This window comes from Carcharodon carcharias, chromosome 23 (assembly GCF_017639515.1).
Source record: "Carcharodon carcharias isolate sCarCar2 chromosome 23, sCarCar2.pri, whole genome shotgun sequence".
In the NCBI taxonomy this organism is placed as follows: domain Eukaryota; kingdom Metazoa; phylum Chordata; class Chondrichthyes; order Lamniformes; family Lamnidae; genus Carcharodon; species Carcharodon carcharias.
In genome coordinates, this window is record NC_054489.1 from 16,290,870 (window position 1) to 16,314,276 (window position 23,407).

The following is a 23,407-nucleotide window of genomic DNA, read 5'->3' on the forward strand; positions in this document are numbered from 1 at the left end:
TTTATATCAATGACTTAGATGAGGGGAGTGAAGGCAAAATAGCTAAATTTTCAGGTGACCCAAAGATAGGTAGGAAAATATGTTGTGAAGAGGAAAAAAGGAGGTTGCAGACGGATATAGATAGGTTGAGTGAGTGGGCAAAAATCTGGCAGATGAAGTATAATGTGGGAAAATGTGAAGTTGTTCACTTTGGCAGGAGGAATAAAAAGCAGAGTATTACATAAATGGAGAACGACTGCAGGATTCCGAGGTGCAGAGGGATCTAGGTATCCTTGTGCATGAGCCACAAAAAGTTAGTATGCAGGTACAGCAAGAAATTAAGAAGGCTAATGGAATGCTATTCTTTATTATGAAAGCAATTGAACATAAAACTAATGATGTTATGCTTCAGTTATACAGTGCATTGATAAGATCGCATCTCAAATATTGTGTGCAGTTTTGGTCTCCTTATTTAAGGAAGGATGTAAATCGGTTATTGGCGGTAGGTTTACTAGATTGATAACTGAAATGAGCGGGTAGTCCAGGTAGACTGGGCTTATTTCTACTGGAGTTTAGATGAGTGAGGGGTGACTTGATTGAAGTATATAAGATCCTGAACGGGATTGAAAAAGATGTTTCCTCTTGTGGGTGAGTCCAGAACTAGGGGGCACTGTTTTAAAATTAGGGGTTGCCCTTTTAGGACAGATATGAGGAGAATTTTTTTCTCTCAGAGGGTTGTGCAACTTTGGAACTCTCTGCCTCAGAAGGTGGTGGAGGCGGGGTCAGTGAATATTTTTATATTTAATGGCGCTGGTAGATAGATTATTGGCAGGCAAGGGAATCAAAGGTTATTGTGGGCAGATGGGAATGTGGAATTTGAAAGGCAAACATATCAGCCATAGTCTTATCAAATGGCAGAGCAGGGTCAAGGGGCCTACTTCTGCTCCTATTTCATATGTTCATATTGATAGGAGCAACTGTTGCACAGCCCTTGTGGAAATGAAGTCCTGTCTTCACATTGAACATAACTTCCATCGTGTGTGTGACAATACCACTGTGCTAAATGGGATAGATTTCAAACAGATCTAGCAACTCAAGGCTGAGCAACCATGAGGCACTGTGGGCCATCAGCAGCAGCAGAATTGTACTCAACCTCATGGCCCGACAAATCCTTCACTCTACCATTACCATCAAGCCAGGGAATCAACCCTGGTTCAATGAAGAGTGCAGGAGGGCATGCCAGGAGCAGCATCAGGCATACCTAAAAATGAGATGTCAACCTGGTGAAACTACAACACAGGACTATTTGTGTGCCAGACAGCATAAGCTGCAAGCAATAGACAGAACTAAGTGATTCCACAACCAATGGATCTAAGCTCTGTAGTCCTGCCACATCTAGGCATGAATGGTAGTGGACAATTAAATAACTCACTGGAGGAGGAGGCTCCACAAATATCCCCATCCTCAATGATGGGGGAGCCCAGCACATCAGTGCAAAAGACAAGGCTGAAGCATTTGCAACAATCTTCAGCCAGAAGTGTCATGTTGATGATCCATCTCAGCCTCCTCTGGAGGTCCCCAGCATCACAGATGCCAGTATTCAGACAATTCAATTCACTCCACGCGATATCAAAAAATGGCTGAAGGCACTGGATACTGCAAAGGCTATGGGCCCTGACAACCTAGCCAAGGTGAAACAGTACAGCTACAATACTGGCATCTATCCAGCTATGTGGAAAATTGCCCAAGTATGTCCTGTACACAAAAGCAGGCCAAATCCAACCTGGCCAATTACTGCCCCATCAGTCTACTCTCGATCATCAGTAAAGTAGTGGAAGGGGTCATCAAAAGTGCTGTTAAGCGGCACTTGCTTAGCAATAAACTGCTCACTGACACTCAGTTTGGATTCTGCCAGGATCACTCAGCTCCTGACCTCATTAGAGTCTTGGTTCAAAGATGGATAAAAGAGCTGAACTCCAGAAGTGAGGTAAGAGTGACTGCTCTTGACATCAAGGCAGCATTTGACTGAGTGTGGCATCAAGGAGCCCTAGCAAAACTGGAGTCAATGGGAATCAAGGGGAAAATGCACTGCTGATTGGAGTCATACCTAACACAAAGGAAGATAGTTGTGATTGTTGAAGATCAATCATCTCGGTTCCAGGACAACACTGCAGGAGTTCCTCAGGGTAGTGTCCTCAGCCCAACCATCTTCAGCTGCTTCATCAATGACCTTTCTTCCATCATAAGGTCAGAAGTAGGGATGTTCGCTGATGATTGCACAATGTTCAGCACCATTTGCAACTCCTCAGATACTGAACCAGTTCAGATCTAAATGCAGCAAGACCTAGACAATATCCAGGCTTTGGTTGACAAATGGTAAGTTACATTCATGCCACACAAGTGCCAGGCAATGACCATCTCCAACAAGAGAGAATCTAACCATTGGCATTGTGAATCCCCCACTATCAACATCCTGGGGGTTACCATTGGCCAAAAGCTGAACTGGACTAGACTAGCCATATAAATACTGGGGTACAAAAGCAGGTCAGAGGCTAGGAATCCTGTAGCAAGTAACTAACCTCCTGACTCCCCACAAGGCACAAGTTAGGTGTGTGATGGATGAATGCCTGGATCCACTTGCCTGGATGAGTGCAGCTCCAACAACGCTCACGAAGCTTGATACAATCCAGGACAAAGCAGCCCATTTAATTCATACCCCATACACAAATATTTACTCCCTCTACCACTGACGCACAATGGTAGCAGTGTATACCATTTACAAGATGCACTGCAGGGACTCACCAAGGCTCCTTAGACAGCACCCTCCAAATCTACAACTGCTACCTTTTAGAAGAGCAAGGATAGCAGACACATGGGAACACCACCACCTGCAAGTTCTCCTCCAAGTCACACACCATCCTGAGATGGAAATATATCAGCGTTCCTTCACTGCCGCTGGGTCAAAATTCTGGAACTCCCTCCCTAACAGCATCGTGGGTGTACCTACACCACATGAACTGCAGCGGTTCAAGAAGACAGCTCACCACCACCTTCTCAAGGGCAATTAGGGATGGGCAATAAATGCTGGCCCAGCCAGCGACACCCACATCCCACAAATGATTTTTTTTAAAAGCTCACATGTTTAAGTTGGTGCAGGACAGTGGGAAACATCAACAATCATATCACTGGTCCCATACAAAATGTGAGCAATGTGACAGGAAAACTCAGAATATGAATGTACACTATAGTTTGAAAGTAGATACAGAGGAGAATAAAGATTCATGTTGCAGTTGATAAGAGCTATTGTCTGCTATGGAAGCTGTCACTTAGCCATAAATGAAGTTATGATGTTGAGAATTTTACATCAACATCAAATGTATGCCCTTCATTTTTAATAATTTAATGTAATACAATGGAAACTTACAAAGTTGCTACGTTCTATCAATAAACTTGTCAAGGTCCATATTATGAGTCATTTTATCAGAGAGAAGACAAGCAGTTTTTTTTGTGAAGTGGAATGGGATGTCTGAAGGGTGGAAGAAGCAGATTCAACGCCGAATTTCCAAAGGGAATTGGATACATACCTGAAAAGAAAGCATTTACAAAGCACACGGTTAGGGGATTGAAGTTGGGAATGATTGGACAGCTCTTTCAAAGAGCTGACACAGGCATGGTGGACTGAATAGCTCCTTTTGTGTGGTGTGATTCTACATTTAGTATTAATTGTCCATTTTGCAAATCTCATCAAAATTCTTAACTGGCAATTGGTTCTAATTTTTTTGAAGTGCCTGGTAGGTTTATTTTTTAACTATTCTGTTTTTAAATATATTGTTACTGTTTAAAAATAAGCAAGAGTTTGGATTGATATGATGTTTTTCAGTAAAATGTTTTGATATTTTACATGCTTTAATTTGGTTTGAGGCAGATCTTTACATCTAGAATCTTTTTTCTGGCTTTTGAGTGAAACCAGATTAAAAAGGGTGTCCTAACTGAGAGTGAAATGAGGTAAGTGCCTAGTTTTTTGCATTGTGCAATATTTTCTTTTTTATCATGTGAACAAGTTAAATCACAGACGTTACCATTTCAACATGTTTATTCTTATAATGCATTTATATAAATAATCTACATGAACGCAAATGAAGACACTGTGAACAGTTCAATATGGATAAGAAGAAAACAAGAATGAGTTTTTAGCCTATGACATCATGGGCAGAATTTTCACAGAATTGCACTAAGTGCGGTACTGGGTGGGTAGAATGGAGTCCTACCCGCCGACGAAAATGGCAGGTTTTCACGACATATCTTCCCTAGCCCACCTCATTATTTATGCATTCCCAGGAAATACACCCTTCCATGACGGGCAGGATCCCATTTTCCCACTCGCCATCGCCCCGCTGTTGCATCACGCTAGCCGCCATCTTTAAAAGGCAGCCACCAGCAAAGTGCTCATCGCCACCAGCTCATCACCGGTGCCTGGGAGACATGGGCAGCAAAGGCAACCCCGCAGCCCCCCGCTTCACCGACAGGTCCCTCAAATGACTGCTGGATGCCATGGAGGTCCCCGGGATGTCTTCTACCCGCGCTCTGGCCGCAGGATGGGCAGCAATGTCACTAAACCCGGCTTGGGTGGTGGTGGCAACGATGGTCAGTGCAAATGTCCTGCAAAGGAGGACAGCCACCCAATGTCACAAAATGATGAATGATCTCCTCCGTTCCGCCAGGGTAAGACACTCTTTTCATCATTCCCAACTCACACACTTACAAGCCCATCACACATCCATAGGGCCCTCACTCACTCACTGCCAGTGCAAGGGACATTAGCATTCACTCTTTCACATTGTCCTCATCCCATCATTGTCCTCATCTCTCCATGGGACCACTCACCAGCCACACAGGCCAGGCATACTTATCAGCTGGCCTGGCTGGAGTCCTGATACACTCTCCCCATCTCTATCCATGCAGGACAAACTGGCTCACAACAGGAGGGAAAGGTCACAGACTAGTGGAGGGATGCGGGGAATCAAAGTTCTGACAGAATTTGAAAATTGAACCAACCGGCTGGCCGGCAATGACCGGTACCAGTCCTGTGCTGACAGTGAGGTTGGCGCTGCTCTACCAAGTGAAGATCCAGCAATGCAATATCCATCAGACAGCCACGCCATGAGTGATGTGTCCTCTTTCACAGGCCACTGTCATGCACTAATTATCTCCCCTTGCTTTCACAGGCACGTCTGCCAAACAGCCAACAGAGTCCATGAACCAGGGCCTCCAATCAACCTCTGAAGAGGAATCTGAAGACACCCTCCCTGAAGTCTCGTCACAGCGCTCACCCACACCCTCCACCAGCGCAGAGACACACAGCTCGGTGGGACCTAGCTTGAGAGTAGCCTTGGAATCACAATCTAGTGAGCACATCGCACTTTCTGATCCACAGCAGCCGGAGGCAGTGACTTCCCAGGTCTCCTGCACTCGGAGGATTGCTGGAGGCCAGAATGTTGTTGAGTTCAAGTCAGTTGACAAGCCTCTGGACTTGGTTATGTCACAATTGCTGGAACTGCAAAGGCAAGCTCGGGTACAACAGGGAGGAATGTCCGCTGCACTCCTCAGATTGCAAGGCATGATGGAGGAGTCCGTCCATCTTCAGGCCGAGGTGATAGCGCCGGCACTGCCACGCACCAGGTCAACCTGGCTGGATGGTGGCTGCCATGGAGACCTTGGTCCAGGACGTCACTCCTGCACTGCTGCTCTAATTCCATTGCTGAAGCCATAGTTGGCCTCCAACACTGTGTACGCGAGAGGGGTGCTGGACAGCTCAGTCTCACTCCAGCTACCCCTTCCACTCACGGAGTCAGCCTGGGGCCCTCGGGCACCCATCGGGAGGAGGATCAACATGTGCACACTCCAGGGCCATCCACCCAGGTGACTCTGGGAATGAACGGCTCATCCAAATCCCCTCTTCCTGTGACCTCCACAGATCCAGCTTCACAGGCCGAGGAGGGTGCCACTGACACACAGCAGGAGCCCGAAAGCAGACCGGGGCCCCCCAAGTCTCAGCCCTCCAGTGGACGCCCACCAAAGTCATCACAGACAGGGAGTCACAGTCAGCAGGCTGTCTCCACCTCTGCTGTGGATGTCCGGGGAACACCAAGACATAACGGCAAGGTTAGGACAGTTAGGTAAAGTAGTTGCACAGCCTGGCCACGGATGTTGATCACTTGTACATACTGTTCACTATTGTCAATAAACTCTTACTAAGGTCGTCCTGCTTATGGCTCCTTGTTCTGATGAGCAGTGTTCTTGTCAAAACAAAAACAGAATTACCTGGAAAAAGTCCTCATGACCCTTCAACAGAACTAGGTGAATCCAAGGAGAGGGGTGAAATATAAGCTGGTTTAAGGTGTGTGGGTGGGGGGGTGGAGGGGTTGGGGGCAGGGTGTGTGGGGTTGGGTGGGGGGATAGAAGTGGAGGGGGGGTGTGGTTGTAGGGACAGGCAAGCAGTGATAGGAGCAGATCATCAAAAGATGTCACAGACAAAAGAACAAAAGAACACAGAGGTGTTGAAGCTGGTGATATTATCTAAACGAATGTGCTAATTAAGAATGGATGGTAGGGCACTCAAGGTATAGCTCTAGTGGGGGTGGGGGGGTGGGGGCATAAAAGACTTGTCACTCAGATGTGAAACCTTTCTTCACAATATAAAGGCAGGTGTCTCAGCCCAGGGCCTCTTTCCTGTGCTCTGTGTAGCCTTCAGGCCACAGTGATATTCCAGCCTCACACTCCCTGGAAACATTACAGATGCCTGCACCTCAGCAGTGCTGGTCATTGCTGCCAGAACATAGTGGGCAGAATCATCACTATTATTTTGTTCACTGGGTCCTGGCAAAAGTTTGATATATTTTTTTAATGAACTGAGTTCAATTTCAGGCAGATCTTGACATATAGAATTCTTCCTCTGGGTTTTAGGGGAATCCAAACTAAAATGTGTTTTTCTTCACTGAGAATACAGGAACTAAGTGTCTAGTTTTTCAGTTATGTCATTTTAGTTTCTTTATACGAAGGAAAAAAGCTGAATCATCACTATTATTTTCAAAAGTATTTATTTTTCCAAGTACATATCTATATAAAAAAATCCACATGAATGCTGCTAACAGTGCAGTACAGAAATACAATTTAACAATTCATTTTCAGATTATGCCTTCATAGCATGGTCTCAGAAATTCATTTCTGCACATAAAGAATTCTTACATCGTACAAAAGTTAACTGTAAATGAGTTTTAATTGTCCATTTTTACTTCCTCCTCTTCCTTGTCCCACTCATTCTTTTCCACTCTCCAGTTTCTGTGCCTCTTGGCCAGGATTTAGCAGGGGACTGGTTGTTGTATCCGAGGTGCTGTTGACGGGCACGGTTCGTTCATTCACAGCTGGCAGTGCCAGGCGTGGGGCTTGAACAATGCAAGCAACTTTGATTTTCCTCCCAGTTATTTATATCAAACAGGTAACCCCAATGAAAGAGGATTCCACCATCCAATAAATGACTGGTGTCCAGTCTGGTGTCTGTGTTGGAAGATAAGCTGTTGTTGCTGCTCATTGTGAGGCTGCAGGGTAATACAGAGATTTTGTTCACTGGGTCCTGGCAAAAGTTTGATATATTTTTTTAATGAACTGAGTTCAATTTCAGGCAGATCTTGACATATAGAATTCTTCCTCTGGGTTTTAGGGGAATCCAAACTAAAATGTGTTTTTCTTCACTGAGAATACAGGAACTAAGTGTCTAGTTTTTCAGTTATGTCATTTTAGTTTCTTTATACGAAGGAAAAAAGCTGAATCATCACTATTATTTTCAAAAGTATTTATTTTTCCAAGTACATATCTATATAAAAAAATCCACATGAATGCTGCTAACAGTGCAGTACAGAAATACCATTTAACAATTCATTTTCAGATTATGCCTTCATAACATGGTCTCAGAAATTCATTTCTGCACATAAAGAATTCTTAGATCTTACAGAAGATCGTAGTAAATGAGTTTTAATTGTCCATTTTTACTTCCTCCTCACTTTTCTTCGCATCATTCACATTCTCCAGTTTCTGTGCCTCAAGAATGACTCGACTCAGTGACACCCACTGGAGCCATTCCCGAGACTTCTGGAATTAACTCAGCCAGTGAGGGAATAGATGGGAGGAACAATGTTAGTGACTGACAGCCTTGCAGCAGGTATGTCAAGTACAAGAAAGTGAGTTTTATGGAAAACCAGATGTGTTTAGCTTAATGAAATAGAAACTAATATCATGAGAGAAAGAGGAGTCGGTCTTCAGCTTTCGAGTTTAGTTCTTTTCAATGATTTTTAAGATACTAAAGTGATATTGAGCAGAATGAGAAGGAATGAAATTCAAATCAGTTTGGATTAGGTGAAGTGAAGTTCAGATTCCAGTGGGAGGCATAGTCCCTTATACTGTCGACAGTATATATTTCGAAATGCTATTGTTATAAATAAAGCTGCCGAGCACGTCAAAGTAAATCCTGTTGTCCGTTGTGTGTGTTGATATATGATTTGCAAATATAGAAAATTAATAATAAATTACCAACAGATCTAGAATCTCTCAGCTGAAACTGAGGCCATTCAGTCCACCATTCCTGTGTCAGCTCTTTGAAAGTGCTATCCAATTAGGCTGTTTCACCTAAACTCAGCAACTTATTGCAGGTATATATCCTTTTCCATTTTGAAAGTTGCCATTGAATCTACCCTTTCACTTCTTCCATTCCAGTAACAAAAAACAACACAAATGAAAACTGCTCATCTTCCCTCTGGTCTCTTCACTGAAAACATCAACATTGACAACACATTATTGATAAAATGTAGCAATGTTTTAATTTTCTATTGTATTATGTTAAATTGATGAAAATGAAGGCCCACCCTATTAATGTTGTTGCAGAGTTCCCAACATCATAACTTCCTAAATTGGTAAATGACAGTTTCCATCACTCACAAGAGTCTCCTATGAACTGCAACATAAATCTTTATTCTCAGGTGAGTATTGGCAGCATTACAATCAAATAGATTCCAGGTCCAGTATATGTTCATGGTCAGAATTTACATTTTTACACCATTTAACATTTTGACTAATAAATAAGCTGTGGCATTGCTCATGTATTCCACAACCTGTGATACGATTGTTAATGTTTCCCACTGCCCAGCATCAACCTAAACACATGAGCTATTTCTCCATCAGCATAATCCACTAAATTTGCTGAAGAAATATAACTGCTGATGGACATTGCAAGAAATATTACGCATCACACTGACCCAGTAAGATACAGATCCCTTATTGAAATGTGTAAGATTTTTTGAGGCTTGACAGGATAGAGGCTGAGAGGATGATCCCCCTTGGGAGGAAATCAGGATCTTGGTCGCGCTTTAAAAATAAGGAGTCTTGCATTTTAGGTGGACATACAGAGAAATTTCTCAGAGGAACATTTGTGATTGGAACTCTTTCCACAGTGAGCAGTAGAGCTGGGTCTTTGAGTAAATTAAAGGTAACCCCCAATGTCATAAAATGGTCTCAGAAATTCATTTCTGCACATAAAGAATTCTTAGATCTTGGATTTTGGATTGACAATAGAGTCAAGTGTTATGGGGACAGAGAGGAAGGTGGAATTACAGCCAGAATTAGGTAAACCGTGATGTAATTGAATGGTGCAGGAGGCTTGAGGGGCCGAATGGCCTGTGCCTGCTCCCATTCTTTGTGTTCTTATGTTCAATAGTACAGGTTCAGTAATATTATTTCGCACAAACTTTATAAAAGCTGCTTACAATGCAAGCAACTTTGATTTTCCTCCCAGTTATTTATATCAAACAGGTAACCCCAATGAAAGCGGATTCCACCATCCAATAAATGACTGGTGTCCAGTCTGGTGTCTGTGTTGGAAGATAAGCTGTTGTTGCTGCTCAGTGTGAGGCTGCAGGGTAAGACAGAGATTTGGTGCACTGGGTCCTGGCAATAATTTGATATATTTTTTTAATGAACTGAGTTCAATTTCAGGCAGATCTTGACATAGGGAATTCTTCCTCTGGGTTTTAGGGAATCCAAACTAAAATATGTTTTTCTTCACTGAGAATACAGGAACTAAGTGTCTAGTTTTTCAGTTATGTCATATTAGTTTCTTTATACGAATGAAAAAAGCTGAATCATCACTATTATTTTCAAAAGTATTTATTTTTCCAAGTACAAATCTATATAAAAAAATCCACATGAATGCTGTTCACAGTACAGTACAGAAATACCATTTAACAATTCATTTTCAGATTATGCCTTCATAACATGGTCTCAGAAATTCATCTCTGCACATAAAGAATTCTTAGATCTTACAGAAGATCGTAGTAAATGAGTTTTAATTGTCCATTTTTACTTCCTCCTCACTTTTCTTCGCATCATTCACACTCTCCATGTTCTGTGCCTCTTGGCCAGGATTTAGCCGGGGACTGGTTGTTGTATCCGAGGTGATGTTGACGGGCACGGTTTGTTCATTCATAGCTGGCAGTGCCAGGCATGGGGCTTGAACCTTTAACCGACCGTCCTGTGACAAACTGCAGTTAAGAGCTTCAGCATCGACATCTTCTGGCAGCTGAAATTCTCTCCTGAACTCTTCATATTTGTAGCTGGAAGAGCCGCTGCCATCATCACTTTTCTTCTCGTGTTTTCCTGTCACCAGCACTTTTCTTCCAAGTGCTTTCACATTCAGTTCTTCTGGGGAGAATCGCTGGACATCCAGGGACAGAGAAAAGCCATCTCCCTCCTTGTCCTCTGGTTGTCTTTTACCATTTTCATTATCATCAGGTTTGTTATTCTGATTTCTTAGTTTTTCCTCCCAAAATTCTTTTGCCAGCTCCTCAAGAACTCGCTCCATGAAGTTCATGCTCTTTTTCGCTTCTTCCACCTGTTTCCACGTGTTGCATTCAAGCGGCTCACAGACCCTGTGTGGAACAGGCCACAATGTGTACACAGGCTGCTGGCACAGATGTAAAAGGTGGAAAACCCGACATCTCAGCATTGTCTCTGCCTCTTCTCCCACTTCTCTCAAACCGACTGATGTGAACTCCCAGTCTTCAGTCTCTGATCTGCTGCAGCACTCAGAACACACACCTTATATATTCTACTCCCAGAAACCCAGACGTTTCCAGAATGAACTAAACTTTGATGGGTTCATGACAGGGGAGCTGAAAAAAAATGACGTCTCATCCCAGCCTTGCTTTAATCAAGAATGACTTGACCCAGTGACACCCACTGGAGCCGTTCCAGAGACTTCTGGAATGTACTCAGCCAGTGAGGGACAGATGGGAGGAGCAATGTTAGTGACTGACAGCCTAGCATCAGGTATAGCAAGTACAAGAAAGTGAATTTTATGGAAAACCAGATGTGTTTAGCTTAATGAAATAGAAACTAATATCATGAGATAAAGAAGTGTCGGTCTTCAGCTTTCTAGTTTAGTTCTTTTCAATGATTTTTAAGATACTAAAGCGATATTGAGCAGAATGAGAAGGAATGAAGTTCAAATCAGTTTGGATTAGGTGAAGTGAAGTTCTGATTCCAGAGGGAGGCATAGTCCGTTATACTGTCGACAGTATATATTTAGAAATGGAATTGTTATAAATAAAGTTGCTGTGCACCTCAAAATAAAACCTGTTGTCCGTTGTGTGTTTTGATATATGATTTGAAAAAATAGAAAATTAATAATAAATTACCAACAAATCTAGAATCTCTCAGCTGAAAATGAGGCCATTCGGTCCACCACACCTGTGTCAGCTCTTTGAAAGTGCTATCCAATTAGGCTCTTTCACCTAAACTCAGCAACGTATTGCAGGTATATATCCTTTTCCATTTTGAAAGTTGCCATTGAATCTACCCTTTCACTTCTTCTATTCCAGTAACAAAAAACAACACAAATGAAAACTGCTCATTTTCCCTCTGGTCTCGTCACTGAAAACATCAAGATTGACAACACATTATTGATAAAATATAGCATTGTTTTAATTTTCTATTGTTTTATATTAAATTGATGAATATAAAGGCCCAGTCTATTAATGTTGTTGCAGACCTCCGAACATCATAACTTCCTAAATTGGTAAATGACAGTTTCCATCACACACAAGAGTGTCATATGAACAGCAACATAAATCCTTATTCTCAGGTGTGTTTTGGCAGCATTACGATCAAATGGATTCCAGGTTCAGTATATGTTCATGGTCAGAATTTACATTTTTACACCATTTAACATTTTGACCAATGAATAAGCTGTGGCATTGCTCATGTATTCCACAAACTGTGATACGATTGTTGATGTTTCCCACTGCCCAGCATCAACCTAAACACATGAGCTATTTCTCCATCAGCATAATCCACTAAATTTGCTGAAGGAATATAACTGCTGACTGACATTGCAAGAAATATTACACATCACACTGACCCAGTAAGATACAGATCCCTTACTGAAACGTATAAGATTCTTTGAGGCTTGACAGGATAGAGGCTGAGAGGATGATCCCCCTTGGGAGGAAATTAGGATCTTGGGAGCACTTTAAAACTAAGGAGTCTGGCATTTAAGGTGGAGATACAGAGAAATTTCTTAGAGGGACATTTGTGATTGGAACTCTTTCCACAGTGAGCAGTAGAGCTGGGTCTTTGAGTATATTCAAGGCTGTTAGATGGATTTTGGATTGACAATAGAGTCAAGTGTTGCGGGGGGGGCAGAGAGAAAGGTGGAATTACAGCCAGAATTAGGTAAACCATGATGTAATTGAATGGTGCAGGAGGCTTGAGGGGCCGAATGGCCTGTGCCTGCTCCCATTCTTTATGTTCTTATGTTCAATAGTACAGGTTCAGTAATATTATTTCACACAAACTTTATAAAAGCTGCTTAGAATGCAAGCAACTTTGATTTTCCTCCCAGTTACTTATATCAAACAGGTAACCCCAAAGGAAGAGGATTCCACCATCCAATAAATGACTGGTGTCCAGTCTGGTGTCTGTGTTGGAAGATAAGCTGTTGCTTCTGCTCATTGTGAGGTTGCAGGGTAATACAGAGATTTTGTTCACTGGATCCTGGCAAAAGTTTGATATATTTTTTTAACGAACTGAGTTCAATTTCAGGCAGATCTTGCAATAGGGAATTTTTGCTCTGGGTTTTAGGGGAATCCAAACTAAAATGTGTTTTTCTTCACTGAGAATACAGGAACTAAGTGACTAGTTTTTCAGTTATGTCGTATTAGTTTCTTTATATGAAGGAAAAAAGCTGAATCATCAATATTATTTTCAAAAGTAATTATTTTTCCAAGTACATATCTATATAAAAAAATCCACATGAATGCTGTTAACAGTGCAGTACAGAAATACCATTTAACAATTCATTTTCAGATTATGCCTTCATAACATGGTCTCAGAAATTCATTTCTGCAAATGAAGAATTCTTAGATCTTACAGAAGATCGTAGTAAATGAGTTTTAATTGTCCATTTTTACTTCCTCCTCACTTTTCTTCGCATCATTCCCACTCTCCAGTTTCTGTGCCTCTTGGCCAGGATTTAGTCGGGGACTGGTTGTTGTATCCAAGGTGATGTTGACGGGCAGGGTTTGTTCATTCACAGCTGGCAGTGCCAGGCATGGGGCTTGAACCTTTAACCGACCGTCCTGTGACAAACAGCAGTTAACAGCTTCAGCATCGACATCTTCTGGCAGCTGAAATTCTTTCCTGAACTCTTCATATTTGTAGCTGGAAGAGCCATTGCCATCATCACTTTTCTTCTCGTGTTTCCCTATCACCAGCACTTTTCTTCCAAGTACTTTCACCTTCAGTTCTTCTGGGGAGAAACGCTGGACATCCAGGGACAGAGAAAAGCCATCTCCCTCCTTGTCCTCTGGTTGTCTTCTACCTTCTTCATTATCATCAGGTTTGTTGTCCTGATTTCTTGCTTTTTCCTCCCAAAATTCTTTTGCCAGCTGCTCAAGAACACGCTCCATGAAGTTCATGCTCTTTCTCGCTTCTTCCACCTGTTTCCACGTGTTGCATTCAAGCGGCTCACAGACCCTGTGTGGAACAGGCCAGAATGTGTACACAGGCTGCTGACACAGACGTGAAGGGTGGAAAGCCCGACAGCTCAGCATTGTCTCTGCCTCTTCTCTCACTTCTCTCAAACTGACTGATGTGATCTCCCAGTCTTCAGTCTCTGATCTGCTGCAGCAATCAGAACACACACCTTATATATTCTACTCCCAGAAACACAGACATTTCCAGAATGAACTAAACTTTGCTGGGTTTATGACACGTGAGCTGTAAATAAATGACGTCTCATCCAAGCCTTGCTTTAAACAAGAATGACTCAGCTCAGTGACACCCACTGGAGCCATTCCAGAGACTTCTGGAATGTACTCAGCCACTGAGGGACAGATGGGAGGAGCATTGTTAATGATTGACAGCCTCACAGAAGACAGAGCAAGTGTAAACACGAGATTTTTTGAGAATAAGATGCGTTTAACTGAATGAACTTTGAACAGGTATTATGAGAGAACGAGGACTTGGTCTTTTTCTTTCGAGTTTTGCTGTTTTCATTGATTTCTGAGATGTTGAAGCGACATCTATCAATGAAAAAGAGTGAAATTCAAATCAGTTTTGTATATGTGAAGTTCAGATTGAGGCAATAGTTCCGTTCTAGTCCTAATAATATAGGTTTAAAAACAGAATAATTACATATAAAGCTGCTGTGTCCATCATTATTACTAAAGCATATTGTCCATTATTTACTTTGATATAAAATTTGCAAATGTAGAAAATTAATAATGAATTATTGACAGGTCCAGAATCTCTCAGCTCAAAATGAGGCCATTTGCTCCACCACATCTATGTCAGGTCTTTGAAAGTGCTATCCACTTATTCCCGACTCCCCTGCTCTTTAGCGCAAACTCTGCAAACTATTTCGTTGCAGATATATATCCGTTTCCATTTTGATAGTTGCCATTGAATCTACCCTTTCACTTCTTCCATTCCAGTAACAAAAAACAACACAAATGAAAACTACGCATCTTCCCTCTGGTCTCTTCACCGATCACATCAACATTGACAACGCATTATTGATAAAATGTAGCAATGTTTTAATTTTCTATTGTTTTATATTAAATTGATGAATATGAAGGCCCACCCTATTAATGTTGTTGCAGAGTTCCCAACATCATAACTTCCTAAAATGGTATATGACAGTTTCCATCACTCACAAGAGTCTCCTATGAACTGCAACATAAATCTTTATTCTCAGGTGAGTATTGGCAGCATTACGATCAAAGAGATTCCAGGTTCAGTATAAATTCATTGACTCGATTTACATTATAGCACTATTTAACATCTTAACTAATAAAAAAGCTCTGGCATTGCCCATGTATTCCATAACCTGTGATACAATTGTTGATTTTTCCCAATGCCCAGCATCAAAATAAACACACGAGCTGTTTGTCCAGCAGTATCATTGAGTAAATTTGAAGCAGGAATTTAACTTCTATCTGGCACTGCAAGAAATATTACGCACCATACTGATGCAGTAAGATACAGGTCCCTTATCGAAACGTGTAAGATTCTTTGGAGATTGACAGTGTAGATGCTGAGAGGATGTTACCCTTCATGGGGACATAAAACATTAGGAGGCACTTTAAAAATAAGAGGTCTGCCATTTATGATGGAGATGCAGAGACATTTCATCTCTCAGAGGGACGTTAGCGATTGGAACTCTGTTCCACAGTGAGCAGTAGAACTGGGTCTTTGAGAATATTCAAGGTTGTTAGACAGATTTTTGTTTGTCTGTGGAGTCAATGGTTATGAGTGGGGAAGACAGGAAGGTGGAATTCTGGCCAGACTTAGGTAAACATTGATCTAATTGAATGGCAAAGGAGGCTTGAGGGGCTGAATGGCCTAAACCCTTTGATTGACAATGGAGTCAAGTGTTATGGGGGGCAGGTTGTAAAGTGGAGCTTAGGCCACAATCAGATCAATCATGACCTAATTGAAAGGTGAAGGATGCTCAAGGGGCAGAATGGCCGACACCTGTTCCAACTCTTTATGTTCTTATATTCAGGGGTACAGGATCAGTAATATTATTTCACTGAGAGTTTATATAAGTTGCTTACAATGCAAGTAACTTTGCTATTCCCCTCAGTTATTTAGATTAAACGGGTAACCACAATGAAAGAGGTTTGCATCATCCAGTGATTGAGTGGTGCCCAGTCTGCTGTCTGCGTTGGAAGACAAGCTGTTGTTGCTGCTCATTGTGAGGCTGCAGGGTCACACAGAGATTTGGTGCACTGGGTCTGTGCAATAATTTGATATATGGATTACTGGACTTAGTTCTCTTTGTGTTGGAAGACAAGCTGGAGCACAAGAGTGAGGAGATGGTGTGGTGCTATTGTTGCTGGAATTGCAATCCAGAGACACAGTGCAATTCTCTGGGGACCTGGGTTTGAATCCCACTGCAGCAGGTGGTGGAATGTGATTTCAATAAAAACTTGGAATTAATAGTCTAATGGTGACCTTGAAACCATTGCTGTAAAACCCCAAATTATTCTCTAATGTCCTTTAGGGAATTCAATTGCTGTGTTTACCTGGCCTACATGTGACTCCAAACCCATGGCAATGTGGTTGTGTTTTAAATGCCCTCTGAACAAAGGCAACTAGGGATGAGTAATAAATGTTGGCCTGACCAGCAACACCCACATTCCATGAACGAAAAAAAGAAAAATGTTGCTGTTCATTGTGAGGCTGCAGGATAATACAGAGATGTTGGTGCACTCGGTCTGTGCAATACTTTGACATATTGTTCATGGACTGAGTTCATGTGTGTTTTTCCTCACTGAGAATACAGGAGTTAAGTGTCTAGCTTTTCAGTTGTGTCATAATCGTTTCTTTCTATGAGAGGAAAAGGCTGAATCATCACTATTATTTCCAAAGTATTTATTGTACCAAATGCATAGATAAAAATAATCCACATGATTGTTTATAAAAGTACAGTACACACATAGAACTTAACAATTAATTTTAGCACTATGCCTTCATATCATGGTCTCAGAAAATCAGTTGTGCACGTATAGAATTCTTACACCTTACAAAAGATGTCTGTAAATGAGATTTAATTGTCCGTTTTTACTTGCTCCTCATCTTTCCTCTCATATTTTCCACTCTCCAGTTTCTGTGCCTCTTGGCCAGGATTTAGCCGGGGACTGGCTGTTGTATCCGAGGTGATGTTGATGGGCACAATTCGTTCATTCATAGCTGGCAGTGCCAGGCGTGGGGCTTGAACCTTTAACTGACCGTCCTGTGACAAACAGCAGTTAAGAGCTTCAGCATCGACATCTTCTGGCAGCTGAAATTCTCTCCTGAACTCTTCATATTTGTAGCTGGAAGAGCCACTGCCATCATCACTTTTCTTCTCGTGTTTTCCTGTCACCAGCACTTTTCTTCCAAGTACTGTCACATTCAGTTCTTCTGGGGAGAATCGCTGGACATCCAGGGACTGAGAAAAGCCATCTCCCTCCTTGTCCTCTGATAGTCTTTTGCCTTCTTCATTACCATCAGGTCTGTTGTCCTGATTTCTTGCTTTTTCCTCCCAAAATTCTTTTGTCAGCACCTCAAGAACTCGCTCCATGAAGTTCATGCTCTTTCTCGCTTCTTTTACCTGTTTCCATGTGTTGCATTCAAGCGGCTCACAGACCCTGTATGGAACAGGCCACAATGTGTACACAGGCTGCTGGCACAGACGTGAAGTGTGGAAAGACCGACAGCTCAGCATTGTCTCTGCCTCTTCTCTCACTTCTCTCAAACCAACTGATGTGAACTCCCAGTCTTCAGTCTCTGATCTGCTGCAGCACTCAGAACGCACACCTTATATATTCTACTCCCAGAAACCCAGACATTTCCAGAATGAACTAAACTTTGCTGGGTTTATGACACGTGAGCTGAAAATAAATGACGACTCATCCCAGCCTTGCTTTGATCAAGAATGACTCGGCTCAGTGACACCCACTGGAGCCATTTCAGAGACTTCTGGAATGTACTCAGCCAGTGAGGGACAGATGGGAGAAGCATTGTTAATGATTGACAGCCTCACAGAAGGCAGAGCAAGTATAAACACGAGATTTTTTGAGAATAAGGTGCGTTTCACTGAATGAACTTTGATCAGATATTATGAGAGAATGAGGATTCGGTCTTTTTCTTTTGAGTTTTGCTGTTTTCATTGATTTCTGAGATGTTGAAGCGACATCTATCAATGAAAAAGAGTGAAATTCAAATCAGTTTTGTAAAAGTGAAGTTCAGATTGAGGCAATAGTTCTGTTCTAATCTTAATTATATAGGTTTAATAACAGAATAATTACATATAAAGCTGCTGTGTACTTCATTATTACTAAAGCATGTTGTTCATTATTTACTTTGATATAAGATTTGCAAATGTAGAAAATTAATAATGAAGTATTGAGAGGTCCAGAATATTCGAGCTCATAATGAGGCCATTCGATCCACCACATCTAAGTCAGGTCTTTGAAAATGCTATCCACTTACTCTCGACTCCCCTGCTCTTTTGCCAAAACTCTGCAAATTATTTCGTTGCAGATATATATCCTTTTCCATTTTGATAGTTGCCATTGAATCTAGCCTTTCACTTCTTCCATTCCAGCAACAAAAAACAACACAAATGAAAACTGCTCATCTTCCCTCTGGTCTCTTCACTGAAAACATCAACATTGACAACACATTGTTGATAAAATGTAGCAATGTTTTAATTTTCTATTGTTTTATATTAAATTGATGAATATTAAGGTCCAGCCTATTAATGTTGTTGCAGAGTTCCCAACATCATAACTTCCTAAATTGGTAAATGACAGTTTCCATCACTCGCAAGAGATGAACTGCAACATAAATCTTTATTCTCAGGTGAGTATTGGCAGCATTACGATCAAATAGATTCCAGGTTCAGTATAAGTTCATAGACTGGATTTACATTTTTACACCATTTAACATCTTAACTAATAAATAAGCTGTGCCATTGCCCATATATTCCACAACCTGTGATACGATTGTTGATGTTTCCCAATGCCCAGCATCAAAATAAACACACGAGCTGTTTGTCCACCAGTATCATAGAGTAAATTTGAAGCAGGAATATAACTTCTATCTGGCACTTCAAGAAATATTACGCACCATACTGATACAGTAAGATACAGGTCCCTTATCGAAACGTGTAAGATTCTTTTGGGCTTGATAGGGTAGAAGCTGAGGGGATGTTCCCCGTCGTGGGGACATAAAAAATTAGGAGTCACTTTAAAAATAAGAGGTCTGCCATTTATGATGGAGATGCAGAGACATTTCATCTCTCAGAGGGACGTTAGCGATTGGAACTCTCTTCCACAGTGAGCAGTAGAGCTGTGCCATTGAGAATATTCAAGGCTGTTAGACAGATTTTTGATTGACAGTGGAGTCAATGGTTATGGACGGGGAAGACAGGAAGGTGGAATTCCGGCCAGAATTAGATAAACATTGATCTAATTGAATGGCAAAGGAGGCTTGAGAGGCTGAATGGCCTAAACCCTTTGATTGACAATGGAGTCAAGTGTTATGGGGGGCTGGTTGTAAAGTGGAGCTTAGGCCACAATCAGATCAGTCATGACCTAATTGAAAGGTGAAGGAGGCTCAAGGGGCAGAATGGCCGACACCTGTTCCAACTCTTTATGTTCTTATATTCAGGGGTACAGGATCAGTAATATTATTTCACTGAGAGTTTATATAAGTTGCTTACAATGCAAGTAACTTTGCTTTTCCTCTCAGTTATTTAAACTGAACAGGTAACCACAATGAAAGAGGTTTGCATCATCCAGTGATTGAGTGGTGCCCAGTCTGGTGTCTGTGTTGGAAGACAAGCTGTTGATGCTGCTCATTGTGAGGCTGCAGGGTCATACAGAGATTTGGTGCACTGGGTCTGTGCAATAGTTTGATATATGGATTACTGGACTTAGTTCTCTCTGTGTTGGAAGACAAGCTGGAGCACAAGAGTGAGGAGATGGTGTGGTGCTATTGTTGCTGGACTTGCAATCCAGAGACACAGTGCAATTCTCTGGGGACCTGGGTTTGAATTCCACTGCAGCAGGTGGTGGAATTTGCTTTCAATAAAAATTTGGAATTAAGAGTCTAATAGTGACCTCGAAACCATTGTCGTAAAACCCCAACTTATTCACTAATGTCCTTTAGGGAATTCAATCTGCTGTCTTTACCTGGCCTACATGTGACTCCAAACCCATAGCAATGTGGTTGGCTTTTAAATTCCCTCTGAACAAAGGCAACTAGGGATGAGTGATAAATGTTGGCCTGACCAGCAACTGTGTACACATTGTGGCCTGTTCCACACATGAACGAATAAAAGAAAAATGTTGCTGCTCATTGTGAGGCTGCAGGATAATACAGAGATGTTGGTGCACTCGGTCTTGCAATACTTTGACATATTGTTCATGGACTGAGTTCATGTGTGTTTTTCCTCACTGAGAATACAGGAGTTAAGTGTCTAGCTTTTCAGTTGTGTCATAATCATTTCTTTCTACGAGGCGAAAAGGCTGAATCATCACTATTATTTCCAAAGTATTTATTGTACCAAATGCATTGATAAAAATAATCCACATGATTGTTTATAAAAGTACAGTACACACATAGAATTTAACAATTAATTTTAGCATTATGCCTTCATATCATGGTCTCAGAAAATCAGTTCCACACATATAGAATTATTACACGTTACAAAAGATAACTGTAAATGAGATTTAATTGTCCATTTTTACTTCCTCCTCATCTTTCCTCTCATATTTTCTACTCTCCAGTTTCTGTGCCTCTTGGCCAGGATTTAGCCGGGGACTGGTTGTTGTATCCGAGGTGATGTTGACGGGCACGGTTCGTTCATTCACAGGTGGCAGTGCCAGGCGTGGGGCTTGAACCTTTAACCGACCGTCCTGTGACAAACAGCAGTTAAGAGCTTCAGCATCGACATCTTCTGGCAGCTGAAATTCTCTCCTGAACTCTTCAAATTTGTCGCTGGAAGAGCCGCTGCCATCATCACTCTTCTTCTCGTGTTTTCCTGTCACCAGCACTTTTCTTCCAAGTACTTTCACCTTCAGTTCTTCGGGGGAGAATCGCTGGACATCCAGGGACAGAGAAAAGCCATCTCCCTCCTTGTCCTCTGATTGTCTTTTACCTTCATCATTATCATCAGGTCTGTTGTCCTGATTTCTTGGTTTTATCCTCCAAAAATTCTTTTGTTAGCTCCTCAAGAACTCGCTCCATGAAGTTCATGCTCTTTCTCGCTTCTTCCACCTGTTTCCACGTGTTGCATTCAAGTGGCTCACAGACCCTGTGTGGAACAGGCCACAATGTGTACACAGGCTGCTGGCACTGACGTGAAGGGTGGAAAGCCCGACAGCTCAGCATTGTCTCTGCCTCTTCTCTCACTTCTCTCAAACCAACTGATGTGAACTCCCAGTCTTCAGTCTCTGATCTGCTTCAGCACTCAGAACGCACACCTTATGTATTCTACTCCCAGAAACCCAGACATTTCCAGAATGAACTAAACTTTGCTGGGTTTATGACACGTGAGCTGAAAATAAATGATGACTCATCCCAGCCTTGCTTTAATCAAGAATGACTCGGCTCAGTGACACCCACCGGAGCCGTTCCATAGACTTCTGGAACGTAGTCAGCCAGTGAGGAACAGATGGGAGGAGCATTGTTAATGATTGACAGCCTCACAGAAGGCAGAGCAAGTGTAAACACGAGATTTTTTGAGAATAAGATGCGTTTAACTGAATGAACTTTGAACAGATATTATGAGAGAATGAGGATTCGGTCTTTTTCTTTCGAGTTTTGCTGTTTTCATTGATTTCTGAGATGTTGAAGTGACATCTATCAATGAAACAGAATGAAATTCAAATCAGTTTTGTATATGTGAAGTTCAGATTGAGGCAATAGTTCTGTTCTAATCCTAATTATATAGGTTTAAATACAGAATAGTTACATATAGAGCTGCTGTGTACTTCATTATTACTAAAGCATGTTGTCCATTATTTACTTTGATATAAGATTTGCAAACGTTGAAAATTGATAATGAATTATTGACAGGTCCAGAATCTCTCAGCTCAAAATGAGGCCATTCGGCCTACCACATCAAAGTCAGGTCTTTGAAAGTGCTATCCACTTACTCCCGACTCTCCTGCTCTTTTGCCCAAACTCTGCAAACTATTTCGTTGCAGATATATATCCTTTTCCATTTTGAAAGTTGCCATTGAAACTAGCCTTTCAATTTTTCCATTCCAGTAACAAAAAACAACACAAATGAAAACTGCTCATCTTCCCTCTGGTCTCTTCACTGAAAACATCAACATTGACAACACATTATTGATAAAATGTAGCAATGTTTTAATTTTCTATTGTTTTATATTAAATTGATGAATATGAAGGCCCACCCTATTAATGTTGTTGCAGAGTTCCCAACATCATAACTTCCTAAATTGGTAAATGACAGTTTCCATCACTCACAAGAGTCTCCTATGAACTGCAACATAAATCTTTATTCTCAGGTGAGTATTGGCAGCATTACGATCAAATAGATTCCAGGTTCAGTATAAGTTCATAGACTGGATTTACATTTTTACACCATTTAACATCTTAACTAATAAATAAGCTGTGCCATTGCCCATATATTCCACAACCTGTGATACGATTGTTGATGTTTCCCAATGCCCAGCATCAAAATAAACACACGAGCTGTTTGTCCACCAGTATCATAGAGTAAATTTGAAGCAGGAATATAACTTCTATCTGGCACTGCAAGAAATATTACGCACCATACTGATACAGTAAGATACAGGTCCCTTATCGAAACGTGTAAGATTCTTTTGGGCTTGATAGGGTAGAAGCTGAGAGGATGTTCCCCGTCATGGGAACATAAAAAATTAGGAGTCACTTTAAAAATAAGAGGTCTGCCATTTATGATGGAGATGCAGAGACATTTCATCTCTCAGAGGGACGTTAGCGATTGGAACTCTCTTCAAAAGTGAGCAGTAGAGCTGTGTCTTTGAGAATATTCAAGGCTGTTTGACAGATTTTTGATTGACTGTGGAGTCAATGGTTATGGGGGGGGAAGACAGGAAGGTGGAATTCTGGCCAGACTTAGGTAAACATTGATCTAATTGGATGGCGAAGGAGGCTTGAGGGGCTGAATGGCCTAAACCCTTTGATTGACAATGGAGTCGAGTGTTATGGGGGGCTGGTTGTAAAGTGGAGCTTAGGCCACAATCAGATCAGTCATGACCTGATTGAATGCTGAAGGAGGCTCAAGGGGCAGAATGGCCGACACCTGTTCCAACTC

At 41.7% G+C, this 23,407-nt stretch overlaps 4 protein-coding genes across 4 annotated transcripts; all 4 read right to left on the bottom strand.

The window, feature by feature from the left end:
- Nucleotides 1–10,173: 10,173 nt before the first annotated feature.
- On the bottom strand, nucleotides 10,174–11,078 carry LOC121269182 (heat shock protein 30C-like). Its single transcript, XM_041173708.1, has one exon. The coding sequence runs from the start codon at nucleotides 11,027–11,029 to the stop codon at nucleotides 10,370–10,372; it is 660 nt and encodes a 219-aa protein (XP_041029642.1). The 5' UTR covers nucleotides 11,030–11,078; the 3' UTR covers nucleotides 10,174–10,369.
- Nucleotides 11,079–12,052: 974 nt separating this feature from the next.
- On the bottom strand, nucleotides 12,053–14,286 carry LOC121269181 (heat shock protein beta-11-like). Its single transcript, XM_041173706.1, has one exon. It carries the CDS (start codon nucleotides 14,133–14,135, stop codon nucleotides 13,476–13,478), a length of 660 nt encoding a protein of 219 aa, XP_041029640.1. The 5' UTR covers nucleotides 14,136–14,286; the 3' UTR covers nucleotides 12,053–13,475.
- A 2,659-nt stretch (nucleotides 14,287–16,945) lies between these two features.
- Nucleotides 16,946–17,937, bottom strand: LOC121269180 (heat shock protein beta-11-like). The gene has a single exon (XM_041173705.1). The coding sequence runs from the start codon at nucleotides 17,795–17,797 to the stop codon at nucleotides 17,138–17,140; it is 660 nt and encodes a 219-aa protein (XP_041029639.1). The 5' UTR covers nucleotides 17,798–17,937; the 3' UTR covers nucleotides 16,946–17,137.
- Nucleotides 17,938–20,810: 2,873 nt separating this feature from the next.
- LOC121269255 (heat shock protein 30C-like) lies at nucleotides 20,811–22,307 on the bottom strand. The gene is made up of 2 exons (XM_041173815.1): nucleotides 22,239–22,307; nucleotides 20,811–21,266 (listed from the first exon to the last, which is right to left on the bottom strand). The coding sequence occupies exons 1-2, from the start codon at nucleotides 22,305–22,307 to the stop codon at nucleotides 20,811–20,813; spliced, it is 525 nt and encodes a 174-aa protein (XP_041029749.1).
- Between the last annotated feature and the right edge of the window lie 1,100 nt (nucleotides 22,308–23,407).